The sequence below is a fragment of the Xiphophorus hellerii genome, chromosome 11 (genome assembly GCF_003331165.1).
Source record: "Xiphophorus hellerii strain 12219 chromosome 11, Xiphophorus_hellerii-4.1, whole genome shotgun sequence".
Taxonomy (NCBI): Eukaryota; Metazoa; Chordata; class Actinopteri; order Cyprinodontiformes; family Poeciliidae; genus Xiphophorus; species Xiphophorus hellerii.
The window spans coordinates 13,862,193-13,889,151 of record NC_045682.1 but is presented as its reverse complement, the minus strand read 5'-3'; the positions used below and the strand labels follow the sequence as shown (position 1 = coordinate 13,889,151).

Sequence of the window (26,959 nt, the reverse complement as noted above, 5' to 3'; positions counted from 1 at the left end):
TTACTATTTAGGTGGCCTCTGAATGCAGTTGACTGGTTTTTCCTTAGGGGTATCAAAGTAGAGGGTGTGAATACATATGCATGGCCCACTTTTCAGAATTTTATTCATAAACTAACTTTGAAAACCACAAATCCTGTTCCTCCCACTTCACAATTATTGCTACTTAGGTGTTTACTGATCACATAAAATAAAACTAGAATTCTGTCTGCATGACACAGATGTCAAAGGGCGTGAATACTTTCGCAAGACAGCAGAGGGATACCAGAATGCAGACAATGCCTAAATGGTGACGCAAATAATGAATAGTGAAGGTTTGCATGAACTGTCCACTAAGGATTATTTTGGTCTTGCTAGGGTTGTGAATTACCATTTTTGCTCAAGTCTGCAAGACTGACTAAGCCGTGGCTGTTTTCCTCAAAACAAATTTGGGAACACGCGGTGATGCATAGAGTGGAAAATCTATGGATGAAACCGAGAGCAAAGGGTGCAGCTCACCTTTTTAAAAAAAAACAAAAAACTGAGAAGACAGCTTAGGATTTCTGCGCTGTCAAGGCTATCCACCAATCATTTCAGAAAAAAAGGGTTCATAAAAATACATGAGGATTTTTTTTTCTCTAAACAGACACAAAAGACAGAAAATTGGGTGGAAATACACCTCCTGATCTGCAGAAAAGCTTCTCAATTAATAATTTAACAATTCGGTTGCTTTTATAGGCTCAGTGCTGCACAGTGGAGATCTACATGTTGTTTGTTAGCTTATTTTAAAGCTGCACAGCCTCTCCATGTTCGAATGTGCACGGATCAATCGTTGCCATTTTGGGTGTCTGGCAGAGCGGATCAAGCGCAGTGTAAAGAGAGGAGGCTCGGATCATGCAGAAACACTTGGAGACAGCCAACGCCTCAGCTGTACCTTCTCAGTGGATGCACAGAGCTCTTTGAGGTTTTCACCAATGAGGTCAGCCACACACACACGCGCGCACACCCTCAAAGATAAACATGCAGCTCTCAAGCGGCTTCTCCAAACACACTCTGTTTGCAGTAAATCTTAAGGCGAGCTTAGTCCCGCAGAGAAGCTCAAATTTATTCAGCAGGAGTAAAAAAAAACCTTCTCAGATGTGACTTCAAAAAAACACTGCCCAATTGTAAAGGTCTAACAAATTTGATTGTTCTGTTTAGCCTTGAAGCTCACTTCAAGTTCATTCGTATCCTTTGAAAGCAGCATAGAGGAAAAGAACAACAACAAAAAAAACCTTTTTTTTGTAATATTCGCCTCTTTTCTCTTTGGACGTTCACTATGAAGCCTAAAGGAGTCCTTGAACGGAACCAGATAACAGCTCTCTCTTCAAGTAGAGCCTGGCTGATAAATTGGTGTCTAAATCCCAATATTAGGGTCTCGGAGTTTTTGAAAAAGAGGTTAAACAGAAGGGTGGTGGCTTCACAAAAGGGGAGCGCAGGATGTCGAGGCCTAGCGTTCTGTCTGGGAGTGAGGTCACGGCGCAGCGTTCTCGGGGAGGTACATCTGCTATCTCTCTTCCTCCCTTTTCCTTTGTTAATCAGCCCGTATGCTTAACTGCTGAGTGCAGCGCTTTAGCCATATGCAATTAATCAGATGTTTCCTCGCGGAGACGAAACCAAAGAGACATTCAGCAGCGGGGCAGTGTGATTACACATCAAATGCAAGCCCTCCACCAATCCCACTGTCCCCATTTGTCTGCAGGAGATAGCAGGGAGCGCTGCCATTAATGCTGCTAAATGGCGCTGCTTCATTTTGATGGCAGCCAAAGATCTATTTTTCATTATGCAGAGTTCATTAAGCAGCAGGAACAGAGAGGGAGACGGAGAGCATTACAACGGGATCTTTAACAAGCACATTTGCTAATGCACTGTGCTTTAATTCAGTTTAGATGAGCATGTGCTTTGACGAGGTACGCCAAATTGCTCTTTTTGACTAAACAGAAATATTTATTACTTATAGGCTGCTGCATTTATTTAAGTAGCTGCATTTACTTTACACTCTCCCAACAGCTGCAAAAGCTAATAAATGTACATCACTCATTAAAAACTAGATTATTACACATATAACTTTATGTAAAGTATGATGGATCTCTATCAACCCAAATGTGCACTGTGGTCATTAGATTTGATCTTCACTAGTTTTCAGATGTCTTCTGCTTAGCCAGGTACTATTTTTTATTAAGCTACACCCCTGAATTTTATCATATTTAATTGGGATTTCATGTGTAAATCACATGAAGGTGTGTTCATGTGATTTACATGAGCATGCTTGTAAATCACATGTATGCTCGCATAGAGTACCAACCACATTTATTGGCAACCCTGGTAAAAATGTGTGAAAAGCTGTAAAATAACAGCATCTTGCATTGCATAATTGTGAAATGGAAGGAAAAGAGGACATCATTTTTATTAATCATAAAAAATCTGAAAAGTATGTGGTAAAGTTGCCTGGAGCTCCCTTTACCCTGACATCACTAAGGAAAGTCCAGTGCCATCGCAAGTTATTTATATCGTAGACGGTCCACTTGTGTGTAATTTAATTTTAGCACGTTCTCAGAGGTTTGGTAAAGAATAAACAGCATCATGAAGAGAGCAAGGTTGAACCAAAGTCAAAGTCACTGTTTGTGTCTGCAAACATGGCCAAGAACAATGACTCTCATTTTGATTCTGATATTCTCAAACGAGAGCAAAATCGATCTTTTTGGCCCGCAAGCAAAACTGCATGTGTGAAGGAAATAACAGCAACACACACATCCTTATCTACAGCCCAACATGGCATTGACAGCATCATATGTGAGGGAGCCATTCTTCAGCAAGGACTGTGAAGCTGGTCAGAGTGGAAGGGAAACTGAATACAGGTAATTACAGAGCAATCCTGGTAAATCTACAAAAGAAATGTGTATTTATTCACTTTTCATCATGAAGATGATCCTAAACATACAGACAGAGCTAAGATGAGCTGGGTAGATCAAAACATAACCATGCATCAAAATGGCCCAGAAAAATCCTTCTATGAATCTTGACAAAATTTGAAAATCAAAGATCACAGATGCTCTCCATCTAATCTCTATAAATTCAAACTATTTTTGCAAATTAGAACAGACAACAATGTCAATATCTAGATGTTCTGGTTCATATCGACTCATTTGTATTCAACTCTTGAAAACTCTCGATCCTTTTCTTTCTTCTGCAATTATGGACAAAGTTCAAACTGCAAAGCATTTTGAAGTACAAAAATGTTTGAGTTGTAAATACTTTTGTAAGGCACAATCACACATCAGGGAGATCTAAACAGTCTGAAACCGTATTAGGAACAACTGCAAATGGCTCCTGTTAGCAGTTAAGGAGACGCTAGCGAGCAGAACATAGCCAACGGTAATGATAGCATTTTTTTGGAAAGGAAAAACTATTGGAGCCGACGGAGACGGAAGTCATTTGGAGCCAAACAACTGTCAGTGGGAATTGTGGAAGCCTTGTTATAGAAAAAAACTTTAAATCCTTTTTAAGAAATATAAATAATTATTTATGACAACATCAAACGCTGCATGGGAGCAATTTGCAATAAATTTGCAAAAAAAATAAAAAGAAAAGAGTTGGCAGGATCCTTCTATGAGTGGCCAGCTGGTGCTGACCAGATGTTCTTCGGTTCAAGAGGTCATTTCTGCCGGCAGCCATTATTCTATTTAATGAGGCCATTTCAAAGCCAGAACATCAGGATAAATAGGTAGTGTTGCAGGGCAGCACAAAAGCCTATGTATTTAATGACCACAAACTTTTTTTTTTTGCCTCTTTAGCTTTTTCTTCTGCTTAACTTCTGTTAATCTGCCAATCGGTTCCTTGAAAACGAGCTGCATGAATCGGAGCGAGAACCCTGTGAAGATCGGCCCGAAGAAAGAACTTCTTGCGGTTTGATAATTAATGCAAAGATGTCAGTGGAAACTGTTTTAGCTGTCGGAGCAGGCCAATCTCCAGCATCAAAGCGAGGCTGAACATATTTGATGTCGACACCATTTGGAATTTAAAATCTGATGTGAAACCAATGCTGGGCCACGTTTTGAAAAAAAAAATCCTCTATTATCGTCCATATCCATTAATATGGATAAAGGTTTGGTAAATAAAAGAAAAATGTTTCATGGAAAGTGTATTTTATAAGATCTAAAGGGGATAGAGAGACACATTTTCATGATTTTTCTGACAACAGGATGACTTTAAGATGCCCTTGCTTTGTTCTGCATATTTTAAGGTAACAGACCTTTTACATACCAATTTTAAATCCTTCTGCGGCACATTACTCGGTCATTGTCCCAAGCCAACTATCATCACTCACATCAGCATCTCTCAGAGACTCCTCACTGTCCCATAAATAAGGTCCTCGTCCTATAATGAAGATTAAAGTGACATTTGAATGAGGAATGGCTACACCGACTCCGGAGCATGGATGGCAATGAGCGAGACGAGTCAACACGGGACGACTAAGCCGTCTCTCAACAAACACAAGCTGTGCAGCATGAACTAATACATCCTCAGCTTGGGCTTCCTCTGCGAAAGCGGCTAAAGTGTTACAGATGGTGGCCTGTCAGCCTCCACACAGCAGCAGGTGAAACAGGCCAACAAAGTGAAGCAGGACAGCATCCAAGGGCCACATCAGGAGGCACTTCAGACGAGGTTGATAATACCAATGAGAGGCAATAAACTGGGTAAATATTTTTGTCTTGCCACGCCACACAACCAATTATCAGGCGCCGCAATCTGCCACAGACACGTCGGCCAGATCAATAAGACCGAGGTTTCCGCTCGTGTGGGAGCGATAACAAGCTTCTTAATGAGGCCAAACGTAGCTGAGCATACAGTACCAGCCACTCTTATTGGCAACCCTGGTAAAGATTTGTAAGAAAGACTTAAACTAACATCATCTTATATTGCAGAAATATAATTTCACATCGGCATTGAAAGATAAAAGTCAGAATATATTCAGTGGCGAGAGGAGTATTTGACCATCCCCTTTTTGCAATTTTTTCTTTTACCTCCATACTCTTTTCTTCAGCTTTAAGATGAGATTTAGGTCTGAGGCCTGAGATGAACATATGAGCAGGTTGTTGCTGTTTCTGGTGAAACGTCTCCGTGTTGATTTGGTCTTACGCTTAGAATGGTTACTTTGTAAAAAGATCTAATGACAACCTATTTTAGTTTACTATTAGAGTCCACTGGATTTAAAAGAAATGTTCTAGTATTTTAGAGAGTTAATGATACTATTAACTATGTAGAGCCTTTTTGGAAGCTCGACATATTTCAGGTTTATGATGGTGCTCTATGGTTTCCATTTCCAACCATTTGTCATGTTAAACACATAACCTGGTGTTGAAGTGAGAAGATGAAAATGGCTGTGCTCTGTGTGACATCATGCTTAATTATTGTAAATGTAATTAAGCATGTAAATATAAATATAATTTCATAATTTTACATTATATTTAGCATTCCAAATAGAACTTTCTGCACCATTTGAAAGAAGGTTTGTTGCAGTTTATTTCTGCATTTTTAACCAAGGTAATCAGCCTATTGTTTTCATCAGTTTCAGTTTCTTTATTATTTATTTTACATTGGCTCTTATACTCCTAAATGCACTGGCTGAACAAATTAAAGTTGTTTTTCATGCTTCACCAAGCTTGTGAAGCTATTGGTGTGTTTAAGTGTGATGCACTGGTGCAAAGTTATCAAATAATTTTGCAATTCAGGAGATTAAAAAAAAAGACATTTTAAATCAATTCAACACCATTTTTTCTGTGTCAGCTCTGAATTGAAACCTCAGATGTCTGTATTGGGAGTGAAAAAAGAGCATCATTAATCTCTACCAGGTGTAGCAAAATAGATGGCATATGGATGTAAAAAGCTATTTTTTTGTATTAATACATATCTGAAGATGCATTTGCCTGCTCTGTGGTCAAGTGGGACAATCTGATTCATTGCTGCAGTAGATGTGACATCTGTGCTGAAGATGCATGAAAGAAAGCAGAGGAAGTTATAAAGGATCTTAGTTGTCCTAGAAATACTCGATGAAGGTTTAAAAATAGCTGGAATCCACAGTTGTGAAAACTTTGTCAGATTTCAAAGTCGGGCTGAAGCCAGCAACGTTCTCCAAATCTTTTTTCCTCTGAAAGCGGTGACATTAAAATATGTTGCGCATAACATCACACGCTGTACAATTTCAGTAACCTCCACCTGTAGCAGGTGTGAATGTCACTGAGAATCTCAGGTACGTGTTTGAACTGTCAAAAGCTTGCAAGAGTTTGACTTTTCTTAAGCTCCCTAGATCAGCACGTGTTTGGCTTTCATTATCAAAGAGCTCTCGCTGGACTGATCAACACACACCTACACAGGTAAAGACAAAACAGCTCAGAATCTCCCTCTTTTAAATCTGTTCAGAGCTGGAGCCACTTTGCAAAGTTTGGAGCGCAACCAAAACTGCTGCTGAGCTCTTTCTGAACGGGCAGCAGAAGGAAGACTTGAGTCAAGCAATACGTTTAACCTTAAGGTTTGCAGCTGAGCAAATGCGTACAGAAAAATCCTTCTGTTGGAAAATCATTTTCCGCTTATAAAACAAAAAAAAAAGGAATGTTTAAAAAAAAATTAATCTGAGAAAGTTTTTACAAAGAATTTTCAGCATGTTCTGTCCTAATTTCTTTAGAAAACAGATGGACATTGTTTAAAAGTTCTTAAAGCTGCAACAGAATCAGAAAAGTTAATCAAAGTCAGTGGAGATAGCCAAAGAAAAGAGATATGAAACATAGAACCAATTCCTGAAGTTTGCTGATTGCTATCCGGAGTAATAAAGAAGTTGGTAGCTGTACCTTTAAGTTGTGATTGACCTGTAATGATATTAGACGACTCGTTGTAAAAGAAGCGTGTATTAAATTAGAGACGTTTGGTTTCTAATTTATTGGCCAACAATTGGTTTTTGTTAGCCAATACCAAATTTTATTTTTTTATGAGGCTTTGACTATCCCACATTGAAACTAGGCCTGCATGAGTTGAATCTATAATGTGAAAATTTGAATATTGTGTTGCTGTTATTGATTGAATTTCCCCATTTCCCTATAATTTGCTCTCTTGCAGAGCATCTTGATCACTGAGATCTATATTGGATGTGGGCATAAAGAAAAATGAAACTCCATCCAACTGGCTAAATGTATTTTTGGCAAGCAGAGTTTGAATGCAAACCAAACACTGCACGCAATCACTCTTTTACAGTTCCAGTACTATCTTTGATGTGCTATGGAGCTCTAATGCAAAATTATTTGTATAAAATTGGTTTTGAACCAAAACTTAAGGCATATTCCACTAAAAGAGAGAATTGTGCTCAAGCTGGAACAAATCTCTTTCTCCAACAGCAGTAACCATTTTTACTTTTCTTCATAGGTGCCTGAACAACCCCTACTGCAAGAACCGCCAAATGAGAACTGCAAAACACAATGACACCATTTTTTTTGTTTCAGAAACCCCGGAAGAAAGAAGAAGTTTTTGCTTTGAGGGTACAAAGCATCAAACCATGTGATCCAAACGTTAATCTGAGTTTAAGATTATGAGAGAGAATACTGTTACTTTTTGCATTTCTCCATAAAAAAATAGGGGTTTCCAGCTTATTTATTTAATTGTGTGGAGCAAATACTAATATTATTTCACAAAAAAAACATCTGCAAAAATATTAAGGCATTGTTAAAACTGTATCAGGGAATGTTATCCCAGAACATCCAGTGCATCTTTGGTTGTATGAAAGATGTCACACCAGCATTATTTTTTAAATAATTTGAACTATTAATTACTAGTCTGACCAAATTAAGGAGAAAATGCGGCTTTCTCCTTAATTGGTACATCATTTTATGCTCTATATCTGCTATCTAAATAAATCCAAGTAAATTAATAATGAAAAAGGAACTGATACTGATATCCTGGGGCGTTCACAATCCACAGATGAGAGCTGTTTGTGTTCATCTACAGCTGGTATGTATCTTGCTTGCAGTATGTTAGAAAACAGACTGCTCTGCTGTTTCTTAACGCCTACAAATGACGACCCTTACGGCCCTCACCGCTGCATAGATGGGGCCCACACGAAGAAAGTCAGAGGCCCTAAACCACGTAGAAAAGTTGGAGGTTTTTGCACACTTTCTTTACCTAATCCAATTAGAGCGAAGTTATAATCTGCTGGGTTTTTTTTTTTTGGAATTATAGACTCAGACGTCTGTAGTCAAACTACAGCAGCACCTGTGAATGACTCATTTACCAGAAGCAAGGAAGTATTGAGTGCCTCACAGAGCCGGATTCACCCACGTACAGACGCAATTTGGGATCATTACTGTCAGAGAATAAAATGCATCTGACTGCTTTGAATGAGGACTGAAATGAGGGATTTACATATTAAAGCCCGATCATATACAGTGTGTAATAAAACATCTGCTTGAGCTGGCTTTTGGTCTGAAACAGATTTTTCTCCTTTCTCCCCCGTCCGGATGTTTCTCTGCCGCGGCACATCTGCGCTCCTGATCTTTAGCTCGCTCGCTTTGCGGAGTGCATCGGTGTTGTTGTTTTCCCAGAAGGGGCCCGCTCACCTCTGTCGGTGTCGTAAAGATAGACGAACCTCTCCCACTTGTAATGGTCCAGCAGGCTGAGAATGGCGCCCCTCAAACTGGGCCTCATCTGGATGACAAACTGCACGTCGGCGTCGATGGGGAAGCTGGGCGTGATGAAGGAAGTGTGCAGGGCGCCGCAGAAGGAGGTCAGCGTGTTCATGGACTTGCGGTCGTAGAAGCCGAAGATGGCGTAGACTCCCCGGGAGAACTGGGAGCAGACTGGTGACACGGAGACAAAAAAAACAAAACACAGGGGCATATTCAGGTCACAAAGGAAGAACGTAGCCCTTTAAGTAAAAGTTTTCATGTAAAAGTTGCAGTAGTTTGCATGGGAGTTGAAAATATTTAACGTGAGGTCATGATGAGTGTTAATCATGTGGATAAAGTAGTGAGTATCTGAATAAATGTTTGCCATGTGGGATGTCTGCTCCCTGTGGCCATGCTCCGCTGCCCACTGCCCTTCACTTCTCCTTCCTGCAAATGCTGCTGCTTGGGTAATCAGCTAGAAATAATAGGGAAGTCAGTGCTCTGGTCACATCTTTTAATGGACACATTCCCTGAAACATGAGCATGCAAATATTCCAGCGCTGAGCATCTCTGTGCTATAAAAGATTTATAACAAGGCCTATCTGTGGCCATCTGCGGGTCTCTGGAAAAAAAATTGCAGCCATAAAAACATCAGATACTGATTGCCTTAAGAGACATTAGCTATTTTGTTTTATTTACGCATGATCGATGGGAACAAAGACAGTAAAAATAGACCCCTGGGAAATGTAGTGAATGATAGAACCTGCTGTTATGTCCATAAATCTTAACACAACCCTGAAGCCTGTCCGTAACATTAAATTGCTAAATGAGGTAATATGCTGTAATGTGCTCATTAAGAAGTGTATTGTCTACATTCATTGTCCAATCAGTGCTAATAAAAGTTTGCGGAGGTGAGTTCACTCTGCCTGCATGTGCTTTAAAGCTTGCCTGTGCTTATTAAAACCATTTATCATGTGTACTGTGACAATAACTGTGCTTTCATAGGTCTTTTGATGTGCACTTAACAGTTTCCTGGTCGGAAAACTGAGATGGGAATGTTTAGATAATCTTCTTTAAAAGGATTTTGAGCTGATAAGTGTATTTGTATCAAACCTCCCTGAGGAAATACTTTGTCCAACCACCATTTGCAGCAGTTTGTAGCTTATGGTCTTTTGGAGTATGGCTCTATCAACTTTGGACATGTAGAGGATGAAATTTCAGCCCACTCTGTAAAAACACTCCAAGCTCGGTCAGATTGTGTTGACAGCACGTGGAATCATCCATAAAACCTCACGCCAAATAAATTTAAAACTGATCCCTACCTGGGTGGTTTCAACACATGATCATGCTTTGATCAAAACCACCATATTGTAACTGGCTGAAAGCTTTGGGTAATTGTCCTGCTGGAGGATGAAGCTCCACTCTGATTTTCTTCCAGGATTTCCCTGCATTGAGCACCAATCATCATCCTATTAAATCTGATCAACTCGTCTTGTTTCTGCTGAGGAAGAACAACCACGCTTCATAAGATCATATCTCATCATGCGGGATGGTGTGCCGCCACACATGGTAATTACATTTTTGGATTAATCTGATTAGAGTATCTTTGTCCACATATTTGTTGTGGGCCCTGCAAACATGACTTATGATCGACTCAATTAAACTAGAGCTTTCTTCTTGTCATGCTTCTGTAAAGCTGAGATTTGTGGATTGCATGACTGTAAATGCCATGAAAGGTTTGCAGTTGTGCCTCACTCTTTCACATGATGGATTGGACAGAGCTTTGGCAGCTGTTCAAAGCCTGGGAAGTTATCCGATAACCTAACCCATGAAGTTCCTCTCAACTTTATCCTTGACCTGTCTCTTGTGTTCCTTGGTCTTCATGATCTAAAAAGTTCTCCTGAAAATCTCTGAGACCTGCAGGGAAGAGTTGTATTTGATGTTAAATCACACAGAGGTGAACTTTAGGCGACTCCTGAATGAAGTCACACATTTATTTTGGTATTAGAGTAAATTTTCTTTTGTAAAATGTGTTGAATATTTTCCTTGAACTTCACAACTATGTGCTACCATGTTTAAAAATTGGAGAGAAATTAGCAGTTTGGCCACCTATTGTTACTGCTTGATGTGATTTTTGCATTTTCGAAAAAATTCTCTTCGTACCCTTTCTTTCTTTAATTGCCACCATCGTGTTCATATCACATGTTAATGTTTGTCTGAAAAAGCCAACGTTTCTCTTTTATAAATAGAAAACAACAGGACTGCAACCAACAAACCTTTTAAGCGGTCAAAATCGTCATTACTCCACTTTCATAATCAGGAACAATTTCTATGCAAATATGTTGAATTCAGCTTTAGTTCGAGAGCTTCTTCTTTGTTGTTTTTGTTTATCAGGAATTGGATAATCATGGTGGTGGAGAGTAAGCCTGTCACAATAATCAATAAACCAATTAATCGCATGAAAAATTAAAACAAACTCAATAATTTCGTTTGGAATGATTTATCTTTTTCTCTTTCAACCAAAAACTGGCTGATAAAAGTCTTCTGTCTAGTGCTTTGTTCTCATCTAGTCATATTTTGTTTGAAGACACTTCATAATTCTATTTATTTGTTGTTTTGTTCATTTAGTTTGGATATTTAAAATGTCTTCCAGTTCCGGTGCTAAATCTTCATTAGAATTTAAAGTTTATTGATCTTTGAGAATGTGTTCATGAATTATTATGAAATTACTATTATAGTACTTAAAAATGGTCCCAAAACAACAATATTATCATTTATTGCAATAACTTCTAGAACAATTAATCATACAGCAAAATTTCTTATCGTGACAGACCTAGTGGAGAGGTTAGAGCTCATGTCATGCAACACAAGAAGGTCCCCGGTTTGAATCCTGGCCTGACGTCTTTCTGTATAAAGGTTCCAAGTTCTCCCAGTGGTTTCTCTCTTTTTTTCTACAGTCCCCAGATAAGATTGTTTGGCTAATTTCTCACTCTAAATTGCCCTTAGCTTGTTTGCCCTGCATGTCTCTGTGCTGTCCTGAGATGGCCACTGAAGCCACCGTGGCGGATCAATCCGTTCTAAATAATAAATTCACAGGTTTCTCTTTACTTCAGCTTATTAGAACAATGCTGACAACCACAACACGGACAGCTCATCTAGCATTAATCAATCCTGTGAACATTTTAGTTTCTCGTGAAGCTAGGAAGCCCACTCCCCTGAAGGACTAATAAAATAACGCATTTCAGCTCATAAACATCAGCCGCCAAGAGTAAATTCCTCTGATCCCAGCCTTAAATGAAGACACGCATCATTTACTTTATTGCAGAGGGGATGCTGTGGTATTTTTCTGCTCTGTGCGTTTCAGTTCAGATTATTAACATTGGACGTTTCTATGCATGACTAATATCCAGATGGAAAATGTTACCGCTTACTTTTTTTTCTTCAACTCCCGTCTTATTCATCGCTGTGCAAACACCCACATCTGCCTGTCATTGTTGGGTCTTTTTTTCCTCCAGCTCTCTCCTTTCTCCCTCACCTTCTGTTTAGCTTCAGCTCTCGCCACCTTGTTAGGCGTGACTGGCAGGTACAGCATCCTTAGCAGCACCCCCGTTTTAAACACAACTTTGAACTCTGCTGCGTGGATGTCTGAGCTTTTCACCACACCAGCTGATGGAGGGATGCAACAACTGAACTCTGGAAGCTGCGTTTCTGAACAGAAGCAGCGTTGGAGCTGCTGTGCTGGCCTGCGAGCTAGATGCAAGAACGAGGTCTGCGAAAAGAAAGCGGCATTAGGGAGCTGGGTAAAAGGAAAGACCCAAGAAAGACGAGGAGGTGAAATTTTCTAGGACAGAATCGCCAATAGGTGCCACAAGATTTAAAAGATGAAACGCTGCCTTGAACACTGCAGCATTTTTTGTGATAACAGCTCTTTGTGTGTATTGATGCTTGGTGGGAAGGTTTTGTTACACCTTGTAAGGAAGGATAGGAAACTAGCTGGTCTTTGGGCTGTTATGTATGAAATACACAACTGTGAAAAAGTATCTTCCCCCTAACAGAATTTTTCTCTTATTCTGTGCGAAAAAATAAATGCCTCCCCCAAATCAACTTACTAGTTAGGGTTAAGCTGTCCTGCTCTAGAAGAAGCAAAACACTTCCAGACTATAACACCAACATTACAGTGTTTAATGAGAATTAAATGCTGCCTTTGTTTTCCATTAGCTTGGATAAAAATCTTCCAAATAATTCAAATTTTGTCTCAAGATTCTGTCAAATATTTCGCAAACTCTTGGGAATCATCAAAACTTTTTAATGGAAAATGAGAAATGCCTTTGTGTTTGTTTGGTTAGTTTTTTTTAATTATTATTTTTTTGGTCTGTGGTGGTTTTGGGCTTTGGGCCTCTTTGCCTTTACAATAGATAACAGTGTCAGATTAGCTTAGCAATATCTTTAAAACAATTTTTATTTCCATTTGCTATATAACTAGTTGATTGTTAAACACACGGTGAACCTTAATATAAAAAATATGTATAATTACATTGTAGGTGAATATTGAAATTACTTCAAATTAGGACAGTTAATCAAGGAGTTTGCACAGTATTATATCTGCAAAATGAAATACTGGCAATTAAATTGTCTTTGGCAAACATTTTAGGGCTGAAATGCAGATTTAAATACAAATCTGATTTGTAGGTTGGTGTGCTCATGGTTAACAAATAGGAAGAGTTTATTTCTATTTCTAACCCGTCGGCCACCGATCCCAACCAGCTAAGTAAAAACTTACAGGTAATATTGACTATAGATTGGTTCGTCTTCAGTCAGAACCACTGCAGGTGAAAAGGCTGAATCCACCTCATCAGAAGAACTTACTTCTAGATGTTTACAGTGTTACTCACCTTTTTGTCTGCAGTTGAGGCATTTTAATTAGTGTATTATATTTACACAAAATAAGACCTCAGTGAGGGTTAGCAGAAGACACTAAACAACAACGATGATAAGTCGTTCCCCCTTTTTCAGTGAATAAACTGCCTGTCAATGTATCTCACACCGTCCAAAACCATTTCAATTCATTATAATGACCCGCTGGTTCAGTTAAGAGTGTTAAATCACATGGTCTGCAGTATAGTCGAAATGTGACTCAGTGACGCTAAAGGCACATGGCTAAAATGATATCTTTTTGTAATAACATTTAAGCGGTTTTATATGCTTAAACACATCACGCTCTGCAATGTTGCACAATTTGTCTCAGATGACCAACCACATTGAAAGAATAGGGCGCATATAAAGTGAACGCTGAGTAGGTGTTCCTCCTCAGGCGGTGCTGTTACATGCTGGCTGGAGTTCCCTCTTGTGAAACTACATGTTTTCCCTCAGTGTGTGACTCCATGTATATATATTTATATATATATGTGCTCATTATGCACTTAAAGAGAGCGGCGACAGTTGCTGGATAAACTCTAATGTGAAGAATACCACTAGATGCAGTCCACATGCTAAAGCAACATGACGGGCGGGAAATCTACAGCAGTTGATGCATAATGTCATAGACTTGCCCTGCGGCCACCGGGGCGCTAGGAAGACGAATAGACTTGAACGTTTCACTGCATGAAGAAGCAACGCAAACCTTCCACCTACACATTCTTTACATAAACTGCGAGAACATCATCCGAAGAATGACTCAAGAGGAGATAGAGAGGGGAAAAAAACACTTAAGAAGGCAAAAAAAACCACTGAAAGTTTGTGAAAAATGAATAATTTTGCTTTAACACATGAGATAGCATTATGTGCTGCAGTGAAATCCTGTTTTTAATTAAAATGTTATGGATTGTTAATATTTCGTCTAAGGAAGGAGTTTTAATCAACTGAGTCTTCTGCAGCCTTGCAACTCTTTATTAAAACGGTTTTCATTTCAACTCAGCCTCTTGAAATATTCTACTTCCCGTTGCGCAATTTATCAGCACTTACACCAATACTTCAACCACTTTCACGACAATGCCCCAGCAGGAAATGAATTATCTGAATCAAATGCAGATAATCAACCTGGCAGAGGGAAAACATTTTTTTTAAAAATCGGTCTAATCTTCAAAACTAACTTCTACAAATTCACAAAAGCAGCTCTTTAAGAAACTCCCTAAATTATTCACTGCACAGATATCATCTTTGGATTCCTCTCTTTGACACTACTCCGCGTGGCTCACGGCTTGTTGTCCTTGAATAATCCGAGGCAGAGCTGAATGAAAAACAGAGATTTCAGCGGTCGAGGACATTGTGTAAGCCTGCAAACGAACTGCTGCAACATCACTGTAGCTTGTCAGTAGCGATCACCGTCGCTCTGTTACAGCGCTGACATGTAAGCACATTTAGATACACGGGATGAAAGACTAACTGCACATCTCCAGAGGTTTGCCCCCGAAGCTATTCAAGACTATTCTGCCATTTCACAGCCTTATCTTTGCTCAGAGTTTAGTGACTGGGTTGGAGGAAAACTAGAAATGAGATTCGGAGTTGAGATAAACAGGCTGTGAGCTTGTTTGGATAAGTTGGGATTTAACTGATAGCCGCAGCCTCACTCGGCTGTTATTTAAACGCTGCTGCTGAAGTTAAGGACATTTACTTCCCTTTTCAAAGAAAGAAATGTATTTATGAGCACGATGGTGCATGAATCATGTCTCACCCTGCAGCGGTGGACGTTAAAAGTTCTTATTAAACTAAGGGTCAAACACTCTATTCATGTCGGTGAATACACTGCTTGCAAAATGATGTTGTGTGCGTGTATTTTCTATTTCGAAACGCCACAACAAATCTAAGAACGACTGCTTTTCAATTCCTCGCAGTTCACCGAGCTGACAACCCACTGGCTGCAGCAGCTAAAACTTGAACATTTCTAGGTTATTATCAGAAGAAGACATTTGTGGAAAAGTGTATCCCTAAATAAAAGACGTATGCAAATTAGAGATGCACTCAAAGAGGAGTGTTGAATTTGCTGTTTTAAGTATCTATAAAATGAAATCAGAGGAAACACAGGAGCTATTGAAAAGGAAACCATTTTCCACAGTATGTTGAGCTGAATCAGAGAGAGAGCAAGACTTTCAGCAGATAACAGGAAGGATCAATGCAGTCGCTCAGTTTTATCCATTAGCGTTCTTATGTCCTGCGGGCAGGGCATGCTACATGAATATATGATAGCTAAGATAATAAAAAAAATCATAGCTTTTATTGAAAAGCTATTATTTCAATCATGTATGCCAATGAAGGATACAATCATAACTGTAGACGCTTTTGTCGAACTATTCTGAAATGCAAAATAATGTCCAACTCACCATTCAAAGCCTCATATCCTTGAAAGAAGTGAGACATCACAAGCCCACAAAGCCCTTGTGAACTCTTACATTCACAAGGGTCCAAATAATGTATAATTCCACAACACTCTTACATCCAGAATGCAACATAATCTACTGCTGGAAACCTTACATCTATTTCTCACAAATTTTCATCGTAATTTCTGTAAAGCGAAATGGTACGTTTTTAAGTGTTTTGAGTAAAAATTGTACAGCCTTCAACGTTTGTCTATTACGAAGCAATGTTTGAAAAGAAAACGTTGGCACATACTTGTCAAATCTCCCGTCTTGGCCGGGAAAACTGCCGCTTTTTACCCTCCTTTCCCGCCGTGCTCCCGTGTTAGTATTCTACTGTAAACATCCGTATTATGGCGCGTTAGTTTCCCCCCTCCACACCACCAAAACGTGAATGAGTTGGCATCCTACTGGAAACCTCAGGTAAGACTCTATTATCCTTCACACTACAGCCTGAAGTGACCCAACTCCGATTTTTTTTTTTTTTTTTTTGCTGTAATGCGACCTGTATCTGACCTTTTCATGGCAGTCTGAACAATACAAGTCGGATTTGTTTCGAATGCAACCCAGGCCGATACGTATCCGATTCAAATGTGACCTAACGTCCAGGTCGCATTCATCGGATTGAACGTCACTGATACTCGACAAACGTCACTTTTCTGCGTCCTGATACGCCCAAGCGGGAAGAAAAACAACAACCACGGCGGACTATAATGGGGATTAAGTTATTAATATGCTGCTCCGGTCGGACAACAACTTCAAAATTGTAAGCTATGTTACACCGTTAACATCCACGTTTACTTCCGCAAACACTGAGCACTTCCTCTTCTTTATGGCGGTTGGCAGAACACTGAGAACCCTGACGCTATTGCGCCCTCTACTGTGCATGCGGGAGACTTTCAGGTCGTTTGCAGTTCACACTGAAGAACACATACAGTACAGTACATAAATATATTTGAAAGTGTAAACAACCATGGCAAAAAATATAAAATAATAATAAAAATTGGAATTGGAATTGGGTCACTTCAGGCTGCAGTGTAAACATAGCCCATGAGGCTGCTTCCTTTGTCATGCTAGCAGTGCTAATCACTGTTATAACAATCTTGACAAGTAAGCTAGTAGCTGCTACTTGATTTTTTACTCTTCATGTCAAAATATGATCACCACCAAATACGACCATTGCATCCCAAATCCAAATGTTTTCTTTCCTACTGACCTCAGTACTATGCAGAAAAGCAAAGTGAGTAAATATTTTCTGTGTGCCTGCGCTATTATCACTGCGGTCTAGCTGGGGATTAGGATGGAAGCTATCACAAGGACTGCTCTCCTTCATGCCAAACAGTTTGACAACCTCGTCTCTGATGTTCATGCATCATTCATGACCGTCGGTTCACATGAGTTCCCAGGGTTATGATGAATTCAGGGTTGTTTTATGTTGTTTGGTTACGCTCGAGCGTGCTTGTTTTGCTTCACTTACTGCCACAGAAAATTATGTAAAGCATTGTCAATCGATGTTTGCCCATGAGATATTACAATATTCTCACAAGCTCCACAACTCTAATCTAAAATAGAAAACAAGAACAGATGATTAATTTATCTTTTCATATCCAGTAGTGTCCCAGCTTCATAAACAAAACAAAAAAAATGTCAAAAAATTTTAGTAAAATTATTAGGACTCTTGACTTTCATAGGAGCATTGCAAACTTGAATATTTGTTCATCTAATTTTGGTAAAAACAAGCAAGCCTGGCTCAACATAAATAATCATTATCTAAAAGTCTGATGAATCTGTGAAAATTAGGAAAATGTATGAAGTATCTTTCTGCCAATTCGTAGCAGCAATGTTTCTCTTACTGATATTCAAAATAACAATTGCTGATGTAATATTTTTTTTTAGATATATAAATGTATGTACTTTTCTCCGAGTTACTAAATTATTAGGCCTAAAATCTACGATGGGGATTATTTAAAAATAATATCTGCTGTGATTATCTTACCAATTGCTTCTAACTTCTATGATGCAAATAACACATAACACTTCAAAATATGAGGGGAGAGTTTTAATCAAGTAAATACCCCATTAGCTTACGCCATCAAAGTTGTGTGCACATCTTTCACATGCTAATGTGAAGGCGAGTTCTGCAAAGACTAAAAATCTCCTAATCAGCGGACGGCTGCTAATGAATCAAAGTATTGAGCACAGTGTTAACAATGTAGAAGAAAAAGAGCAGAAGGAGGATGAAGAGGAGGAAATCTGGCTGCATGAACTGGTCTGTGCTGCATTAGTGGGACTGTCCGTTGCCTACACACTGAAGTGCTCTAACATTAGCCTCTGTCTGAACGGCAGCACACTGGTTGAGTCACAGCAGGGGGAGGATTGATAGCTTAGAACAAACACTCTTGCAAGAAACACTGTGAATATTTTGGCTTTCCTTCCTAAGAAAAAATAGCTTTGAAATGTAGTTTAGAAATCTACAAATGTCTTTTATTGTACTATACAATGACATAGCTTATACACAGCAATACAAATGAGAAATTCATGTTTTTTTAGTAAGCATGGGGTCATCTTTTGTGTACTTACAGGACCCTAATGCAGACAGGAAGTAGGCAGAATCATAAAGGAAGTGATGAGGAACAGAGGAAGGAAAGGAGTCCAAAGATAAAATAAAAAAGCGAAGAACTCTGGAGTTCAGAAATCTGATAGGCAACAGCAGAGAGCTTGAACACTTGATGCTTACCTGACTCAGGAACAAGTGGGTGTAAGAAACAGCTGTGTGGAGAGCACAACTGGAGGGGCAGAGGGAAGATGACTAATTGACAGAAAAACTCTTAACTTAACTAAACAAGGGGAGCCAGTGTTATTCTCAAAAAATAAAATCAATAAAATACCAAAAGAATGAACATGTACAAGAATAACACAAAATTGAAAAGTAAATAAGTAAACTCAAACACTTTAGGACCCTCAAATACTGTTTACTGTTTTCAATTTACACCAATATTTTTAAAGAAATTAACCATTTGTACAGAATTACTGGCTGTGCGCTGCAGGTAAGCTGGCTGATAAAAGGTTAATTATGACATGTTTATTTGGAAAATGTTCTGTTCAAGAACAAACTAAAAGAGTGTCACGCATCACTCTTTTGAAGGTCACACTGATAAATACAAGAGTTGGTTAAGCTACAAGCAGCATGCCTGTCTAGTAGCTGATTCTACGATCTACCTGAGCAGATAGGCTACCCAATTAACCAGCTAATTAAAGTTTGTTTGACCAGAAGAAATCTTAATTGCAGCAAATATTTTTTATGACACTGTAAATATGATAACTAACTTTATTGTATTGGAAAAAGTAAAGTCTTGTGTTATTTTAGAAAATTCAGGGAATAAAACAAATCAGATCATATTATGTTTTCTTTCATCACTACATTGAAACCAAGTTATCTTTATCCATGGTTATCATACGAATGCAATGCCACCCAGTACCTAATGTCCAGCTCTCTCTTCTTTTGTATTTTCCACTCCTAACCTTAGTCTTAATGGATATGACCTTCCCATTGCCACTTTTATGCATGCAATCAGTCCCAGCCTGCAGCAACGTGTCACGTCAATACGTTCTGCAGCCTCTCTCCAGTCACAAATAGGTGGTCGAGAGATAATACAGCACAGCAAACTTCTCTTTGTCAGAATTCATTCAATCACAACTGGGAACTGTTTGCTGCGGTGCACTATTGACCTCATAGTTTTATGGTCACTTTTACATGTGCAGTCAAAGCATCACAGCTCAAAATGCAGCTCAGGGGAGAAGATGAGGGGGTTAAAAGAAAAGAAAAAAGTTTGCCGTGAATTGATTTTTCCATACTAGGGAACAAGCCAGAGTCAAGCATAAACACAAACACGCCACCGCCGGCCGGACGACGGCCGTCCACCTTATTGATCCTCTCTGCCAGCAACAACAGAGTCATTTGCCATCAGGGATTTGTAACAGCCATTACATACCGATTGAGCTGGGGGGAAAGAGGGTGAGGAGCGGCATTGTCCTGTTTTTCTACTCCAACCCAAATCCATAAAACAATCACAAAAGACAAGCTTTGACTTACCACTAATTACTCTGACCCTTTCATTATTGCCTCTCTCTGTCACGTCTCCAAGAAGAAGAAATAAATACTGAACATCCTTTATAACATCTCAGTCATCATAACACATGCTAATATTTTTTCTCAATCGATGATGCGAGTTGTGGGAAAAAGCACAGCTCGGACTTTCCTTCAGTTCTTGCCAAAATAGATATGTGTCACATCCTCATCACAACATCCATCGGAAACATCAACACCTGCCAAGAAAAGCAGGCCATTATGCAATCCCGCCTGCTATATATGTAACCGTGTAGCTTGGTGCTTTTTGGAGTCACCGGCTGAACCTGGCTGGTCTGCATAATGAGCCACTCAATGTTCTTTGTCAACTAGTGAGTATTATCCTCAGCTTGCGTCAGCTTATCACACTGAAATTAATCCTTCTGATTATCCTTTATAAGGATTTCCCTTAAAAAGGGAATCCATAAGCTCCTTCCAAACACAATGCAGTTTGGATTTAGTCTGTGTTAATTCGGGGGGAAAAAACGTCATGTTCCCCACCAGATCAGGACGATCCCAGCAGGTAACGTGCGTGTCTTCCTCAGCACCGCCTGCTGAAGTGCCCTTGAGCTGAGCACTGACCCAACAGCTGCTTCGGTGTAATTACTCAGCTGCCAACGGAGCAAGGTTGCAGTGGAACACGGGCGGCTTCGTGGCGTGAGACTGTGAAAGTGTGTCAACCTGCCTGTGGCAGCGATTGCTCCCCTCCGGCTGCTGCTGCTGCTGCACGCCAGACTCCACTAAATGCAGTTTGCGAGCACTGCCACCGCTTACCGACAATACGACAGCAGTCCACCTACAGGACAGCCGATGGAGGGGGTGGGGGCCTGAATGTGGGAGGCGCCACTGCGTTCAAATTTCCCTTTCTTTTAGCAGGCTTGTTCTCACTTCATTAGCTTTCGCAGTCATCTCTGAGACAGCTGACAGAGTTCAGAGAGCTGCGGCTGATCTTCGAGCGTAAAGTGTTAAGTGCTGTTGGTGGGAAGAGAGATAACAGATTAATTCTCCAGACAGGACTCAACACCCTGCACGGCGGGGCAGGGGGGCACGTCGTGCATCTATCAGGCATCGTCACGCTCCTCGCTCCTTCGTATCAAATTCATCATGTTTGCGGAGACTGCCACGCAGATTTCACCAGGACAAGGATGGCACAATGAGCTATTTATATTCAGAGATGTAGACATAGACACCTACAGGCTAGGTTGCTGAGGGAACCTTATGTGATCCTCAAGGTTGCCTTACAAAAATATATTTTAGGGATTTAATGGGACAGATCAATAGGAATCAAAATCAAGCAAGCTAGAAGGAAAATGACACGTGGTTTTCAAATCCCTTTGTTACTCCTGCACGCATATGTATTCAAAACCCCTCTTTACATTTAACCCCAAAATAAAATCCACTTTAACTCTGAAGGATCTGTAGAACTCCAAAGCTAGGATTGGAAGAACATGCCACATTATTTGGAGAATGAGTAATTGTGACATGGAGACCAAATTATACGTAGAAATATTTAAAACGTGGGAAGTATTTAGACTCTGCATTCCAGACTGAGATGCACAATGTATAGAGTGGATGAGTCAGTTAGGGGTAGGATTTAATGAGCACTGGCTTCTTCCTACTCCTTTTCAAACTGAATAAGAAAGTTTTAGTTTTATGTTTTGGTGTTATTCCTATGTTTATTCTTGTATTATTTTTCTCCTCTGTTAACGTTAGTGTTTTTATATGTTCGAAATAAAGATTTCATCATCATCAAATCTGGCATTCATAGAAGAGAGGCAAGAAGAAATTTGTTGTTGGAAGGAAGCTGTGGAAAGTCCTGTCAGCGGGTTGTCACAAGGTGGAAGAAGGTGCTCTGATTAGACAAGACAGAATTTGAACCTCATAATCTAACACCATTACTTTAGCCCTGAATACACCATACCCGCAAATAAACATGGCAGCGGCTACATCATGCTGTGGGGACGCTTTTCTTTAGCAGGGACAGGGAAGCTGGATTCATGGGAAGATGGAGAAAGCAAAATAGACTTGCTTCCAGCATGACAACAACTCTGAACGCACAGTCAGGCCTAGTCAAAGTCCAAACCTGACAATCTGAGGTCAGAGTTCAAATCTGGAATTCAAGTGAATCTGATCTATTTTGCATAAACAAAAGGGCATAACTTACAGTCTCTAGGTGAACAAATCTGGACGGCAGATACCTTTAAAAAATTGCAGCTCTATGTTGGTTTGTTGTATGAAATTTCAATAAAATACGGTACATTTTGTGGCTCTAATGTAATGTCAGTGAATATGAAAAGGTTCAAAAGCTATGAATTCTTTTGCAAGGCACTGTATGACTTCGGACGTTGATGCCAACATGAACAGCCACCCATAAAATGTGACAGTAACGAGGAACAAAGTGGAGATCTAAACCTTTAAGTGACACAACTAACTTATACCAAAGCATAATTTCCAACTTAAACTATCGAAGTTAGCAGGGTAAATAAGAAAAAAAACGGATGTTCATTCTTTAAGTCTATGCTTTTTTTTAAACTTAAGACATCAAAAGCAATTTTTTAAACATTTATAACCAGCCTCATTTATTTAATGTGCACTTTAGCACAATTTGAATATGTTGAGAGCATTGCTCAAATATTCAGTTTGTTTGTGATGTGGCCCTTTGTTACCCACTAGAATAATTAATCTCCCCTGTTCAACATAAACTAAAATGCTTTTTATTACTCCTTTTTAGTTTGTAGTACAACAAGAGCCGCTTATTGTCTTAATTATTCATTTGCTTTGTTTCCAAAAAGAAGGCCTGGTTGGCCAGTTAGAGACCATCAGGTTTTATGATCCAGCTGGAGGATTCTGGATGCCATAAGCGAGAAGCGAAGGAATCACGCCAGACGCTTTGGCAATAGTTTTAGTCCTTTCTTCTTTTCTTTTTTTTATAACCACAAATGTCTTTATAAACCCCTGTGCAATTGTTTTGAATACAACACAGACAGGCTTAGCATAACCTTTGTGCTGTTTTGTGTTTCACTTCAATAATTGCAGTAATTTTGCATCCATCGAGGGCAGGACATAAACAACACAACTGAGAGAAGAAAATAAAACAACAAACAACAAACCAACAAGACAATTACTTACAGGCATGTGTGACAGAGAAACTGTTCGAGGACTCCAAGTTGTCAACATTATAATTGAGGTGAAACGGTTTTTCTGTCACATTCTGGTTGGTGTTGTAGAGCTGGACAGCAAACCTAAAGGCGCTGTGCTCCTGCACTGTGGAGCGCATGAACAGTCCACCTGCAGGAAATGTCACACACAAAAAGTGCCTGTCAGATTTTAGAAAGAGCTAACAACAGCTTCGTCTTTCTTTATTAGCTAAATGTTTTGAAAACATTTCAGACCAAAGCTTCTCAATAAATATGTGACCATAAACCTCTTCTGTCAAATTGAATCCTTTGGCATCACAAAATGATGGGCCTGTGTGCTTTCAGCGCACACGGCTGAGATTGTGGAGCTAAAGGGGCGTGGCTTCAAAATCACAGCATTCACCTGGACCATGTTAAGATCCTCATGAAGGATCCTCGAGTCCATCAGGTGGCTTTAATCAAATTTGTTGCTCATCATCCTCAATGTTTAAGGGTTAAAGGTTTAAAAGAATTGGAATTGGTCTCTGCCTATTTACCAGTTGTTAGTAGCATGTGTAAAAGTTATGATTATACTACTGGCTCCATTGTCCCCTTAAAAATGCATTATACTTGAGATTTGTATCCACCAGAACCATTATTAATTTACCTGAAGGCCAACAGAGTTTGTTTTAATAAGCAAATGTGTTTATTAAATAATGTTTTCAAAAATATGCCAATAATCAACCAATTTAATTTGCTAGTGCGTGCTCAGCTGGTTACACAAGGTTAGGATTCCTCAAACAATTGGAAATAGCTTTTATTTTAATGTCAGGGTGTAACTTAAGGTAAAATATTCTCTGCTACTGATTCTAAGGGTGGAAATATAACATCCTACAGCAACACACACACTTTTGGCGGAAGAAATAACTTATAAAATTCATCTAATGAACATTTATTTAGACCACAAAAAAGGCAGAACATTCATAATTTAATGTAAATGTCTGAAAAATCATACATATGTAGCTACATGTACTTTAAAGAGTTAATTACCCATCAGAATGAGTGGGCAGGGCCTAACACTGGCATAGAGTAGCTGATTGGTCTGCAGTTGACTTCTGGTGCACATTAACCAATCAGACATCCGGGTTTATTTGAAGAGACATAGTGACTCTACATTCTACATTATTTGTAGAATGAGTAATTGTGACATGGATTTTTAATATTGTTTAATATTTAATATTAAACAGTAAGTTTAATATTTAATATTAAACAATATTAATATTGTTTAATGATGGACTTCAGTACAGGTAACAGGAAATAATTCAATATTAAAATACAAATTTTGATCAATTCTTTCCACACTAATTTTAATTCATTCTTTTTCAAAACTATTTTTTAATGGTGAAAAGTGACAAATTAAACAGTTTTCATTTATTCCATTAACTAACATTTTATTTTAAACATCACATCTAAAAATATTTATACAATAAAATAATTATTTATTGTGTTCTGACTATTTTAGGACCTCTCAAGATTTCAACCTAGTTATTATTATTAATTTTTTTAATAATGGCGATGTACAGTATCTGGATTTGCCCTATTTTTTTTTTTAAATCTAAGATCGCTTGGGTACAAAGAAGTGGACTAAGTTCGCAGTCGTCTAAGTGGGTGAATACCAGAAGCCAAAAACTCGTCCTCGATGGACAAATGTGAGCCTTTAAAAAACACCCGAGTTGAACTTACCGATGTTGATTTGGTTTGGAAACCCTGCCAGCGAGTCCCCGATGAGATGAAGTAAAACCAGGACCGCCGCAACTCTGCGACTCCACATTTTTCCCCGAGAAGTGAAATCAACTCCTGGCGTGTTTGTGGGCGAGGAGAAGCAGGGAGAATCATGAACACGGGCTGGAGCGCAAAGAAATCCACAAGATGCGGCGGCGGATATCTCTCTCTCTCTCTCTCTCTCTCTCTCTCTCTCTCTCTCGCCGTGTGTGCGCCCACGTTGAATGTGTGCCAGCGCAACTGCAGCGCCAGCCCACTACGACTGCCGCTGCTGCTTCTGCTCCAAGAACCTCAAGCCAGTGTTTTATCTCAAAGATGGTGGTGGTGGTGATGGAGTGGAGCGCAGGAGACGGGCCACCGGATCTCCTCACTGTGTGGATGGAGACCACTGAAATGGGCCAGAGCGAGAAAGAGGAGGAGGATGAAGGAGGGGGGGGCGTTTATCAAACTTGTTCTGACGTTGAATTATAATAAGTGCAGCCTTCCTCCCCGCGTCACTGCAGAATTGGCGTGTGGGGGGGGGGGGGGGGGGGGGGGGGGGGGCGTGGGTATGTGTGTGTGTGTGTGGTGCAGAGGCTGAGCGGCGCGCACAGGCATTAAAGTCAAAAGGGAGCAACGATATACCACTGACTGATGTGTGTGTGCGTCTGGGTGTATATATATATATATATATATATACCCATCCATCCATCCATCCATCCATCCATCCATCCATCCATCCATCCATCCATCCATCCATCCATCCATCCATCCCAGCATCCTTCCCTGTTGTGCGTGTGGGTGCAGTGTAGTTCTGCACAGCATAATCCTGCGCTGTCCCCTGCAGGTGTTTCAGAGTAGAAACTGTAACTGCGGGGCCAAATGGGCTGATTTATTCCCGTTTAATCACAGCCTGTCTAACCATCTAACAGATGTTATGTATTAAGATACGAATAGAAGCATAGAGTGATTAAAAAAAGAAATAAATGAATGGGTACAACGAAGGAGGAGCTTCAGGTTAGGTTATTTGCATGGGCAATTCTAGAATGCTTATTTATTTCTTAATAAAATAGTAATGGGGGTCGTTGCAAGACGTAGTAGTGGCGCAATTACGTTGGGACGAAGGACGTGTAAAAGTGTTTAATTTTCATAATTAGTTATTTTTGTAATAATGATATTCAGTGGTACTCAGATGTTCTGTGAGGCAGAAGCCTGGAAACTGCAGCTTCGAGGAGGAGTTTTGTCCTCTAAGGCGGCGCTTGGTCAGCTGAATGGTTGCCATGGGATATTAAAGGATTTGTCACACATGCGTGAAATAATCACAGCGACACTCCAGGTATGTTTCTGACGAGGGAATAAAATTATAGCATGATGTGAAGCTAAAAAAAAAAAAAGAAAAAGCATAACACTGCCCCTTTAAATATTAAATCAGATGTCATGATCAATTACTCAATACTTGGGTAGCCATTTCACCAAATACTTTTGTTCCCTTACTTGAGTATTTCCATTTTATGGCAACGTTTTGCTTTTATTTGAGTAACAACTGAAGTAGTGCTCCTCCTACTCGAGTCCAATTCTGCCTCTGCACATGAGGACACAATAACAGGATATCTGAAACATTATTAAAGAGGAGTAAACAAAAATATCTATATATTTTCCTTTGAGCTCAAAATAAAGTTATGGTGTAAAAATCAGAATATTATTGTCTTCCATTCAGTTTAGCTACGTCGTATCGCTGTGTGGTTGTAGTTGTTTACTTGCTGCATCTTTCCACATGTGGCTACAAATTCAAACAAACCATGATGATGCATTTAAGTACCACTCATGATCTACATAACTCATCATATTGAGTGTAACAGATTTAGCTCTCATAATCCATAATTGCCTTGCAAGCTCAGAATCACTTTTCCCTATTCTCTTGTAATCACAAAGCTCCTTTTCTTG

The 26,959-nt window shown here is 39.5% G+C and overlaps 1 protein-coding gene across 5 annotated transcripts in view; it reads right to left on the bottom strand.

The window, feature by feature from the left end:
• The window catches only part of gria3a (glutamate receptor, ionotropic, AMPA 3a), an 85,285-nt gene extending 59,836 nt beyond the window's left edge, over positions 1 to 25,449 (bottom strand). For 3 of the 5 annotated variants that reach the window (XM_032576012.1, XM_032576010.1, XM_032576011.1), the window contains exons 1-3: positions 24,998 to 25,449; positions 23,268 to 23,426; positions 8,616 to 8,855 (exon numbers count right to left, since the gene is read on the bottom strand). In XM_032576012.1, coding sequence (XP_032431903.1) covers positions 8,616 to 8,855; positions 23,268 to 23,426; positions 24,998 to 25,085 — 487 coding nt within the window. In that variant the 5' untranslated portion in view covers positions 25,086 to 25,449. The remainder of the gene's footprint in view (positions 1 to 8,615; positions 8,856 to 23,267; positions 23,427 to 24,997) is intronic. The other 2 variants (XM_032576007.1, XM_032576009.1) reach the window with 2 other exon arrangements.
• Positions 25,450 to 26,959: the final 1,510 nt, after the last annotated feature.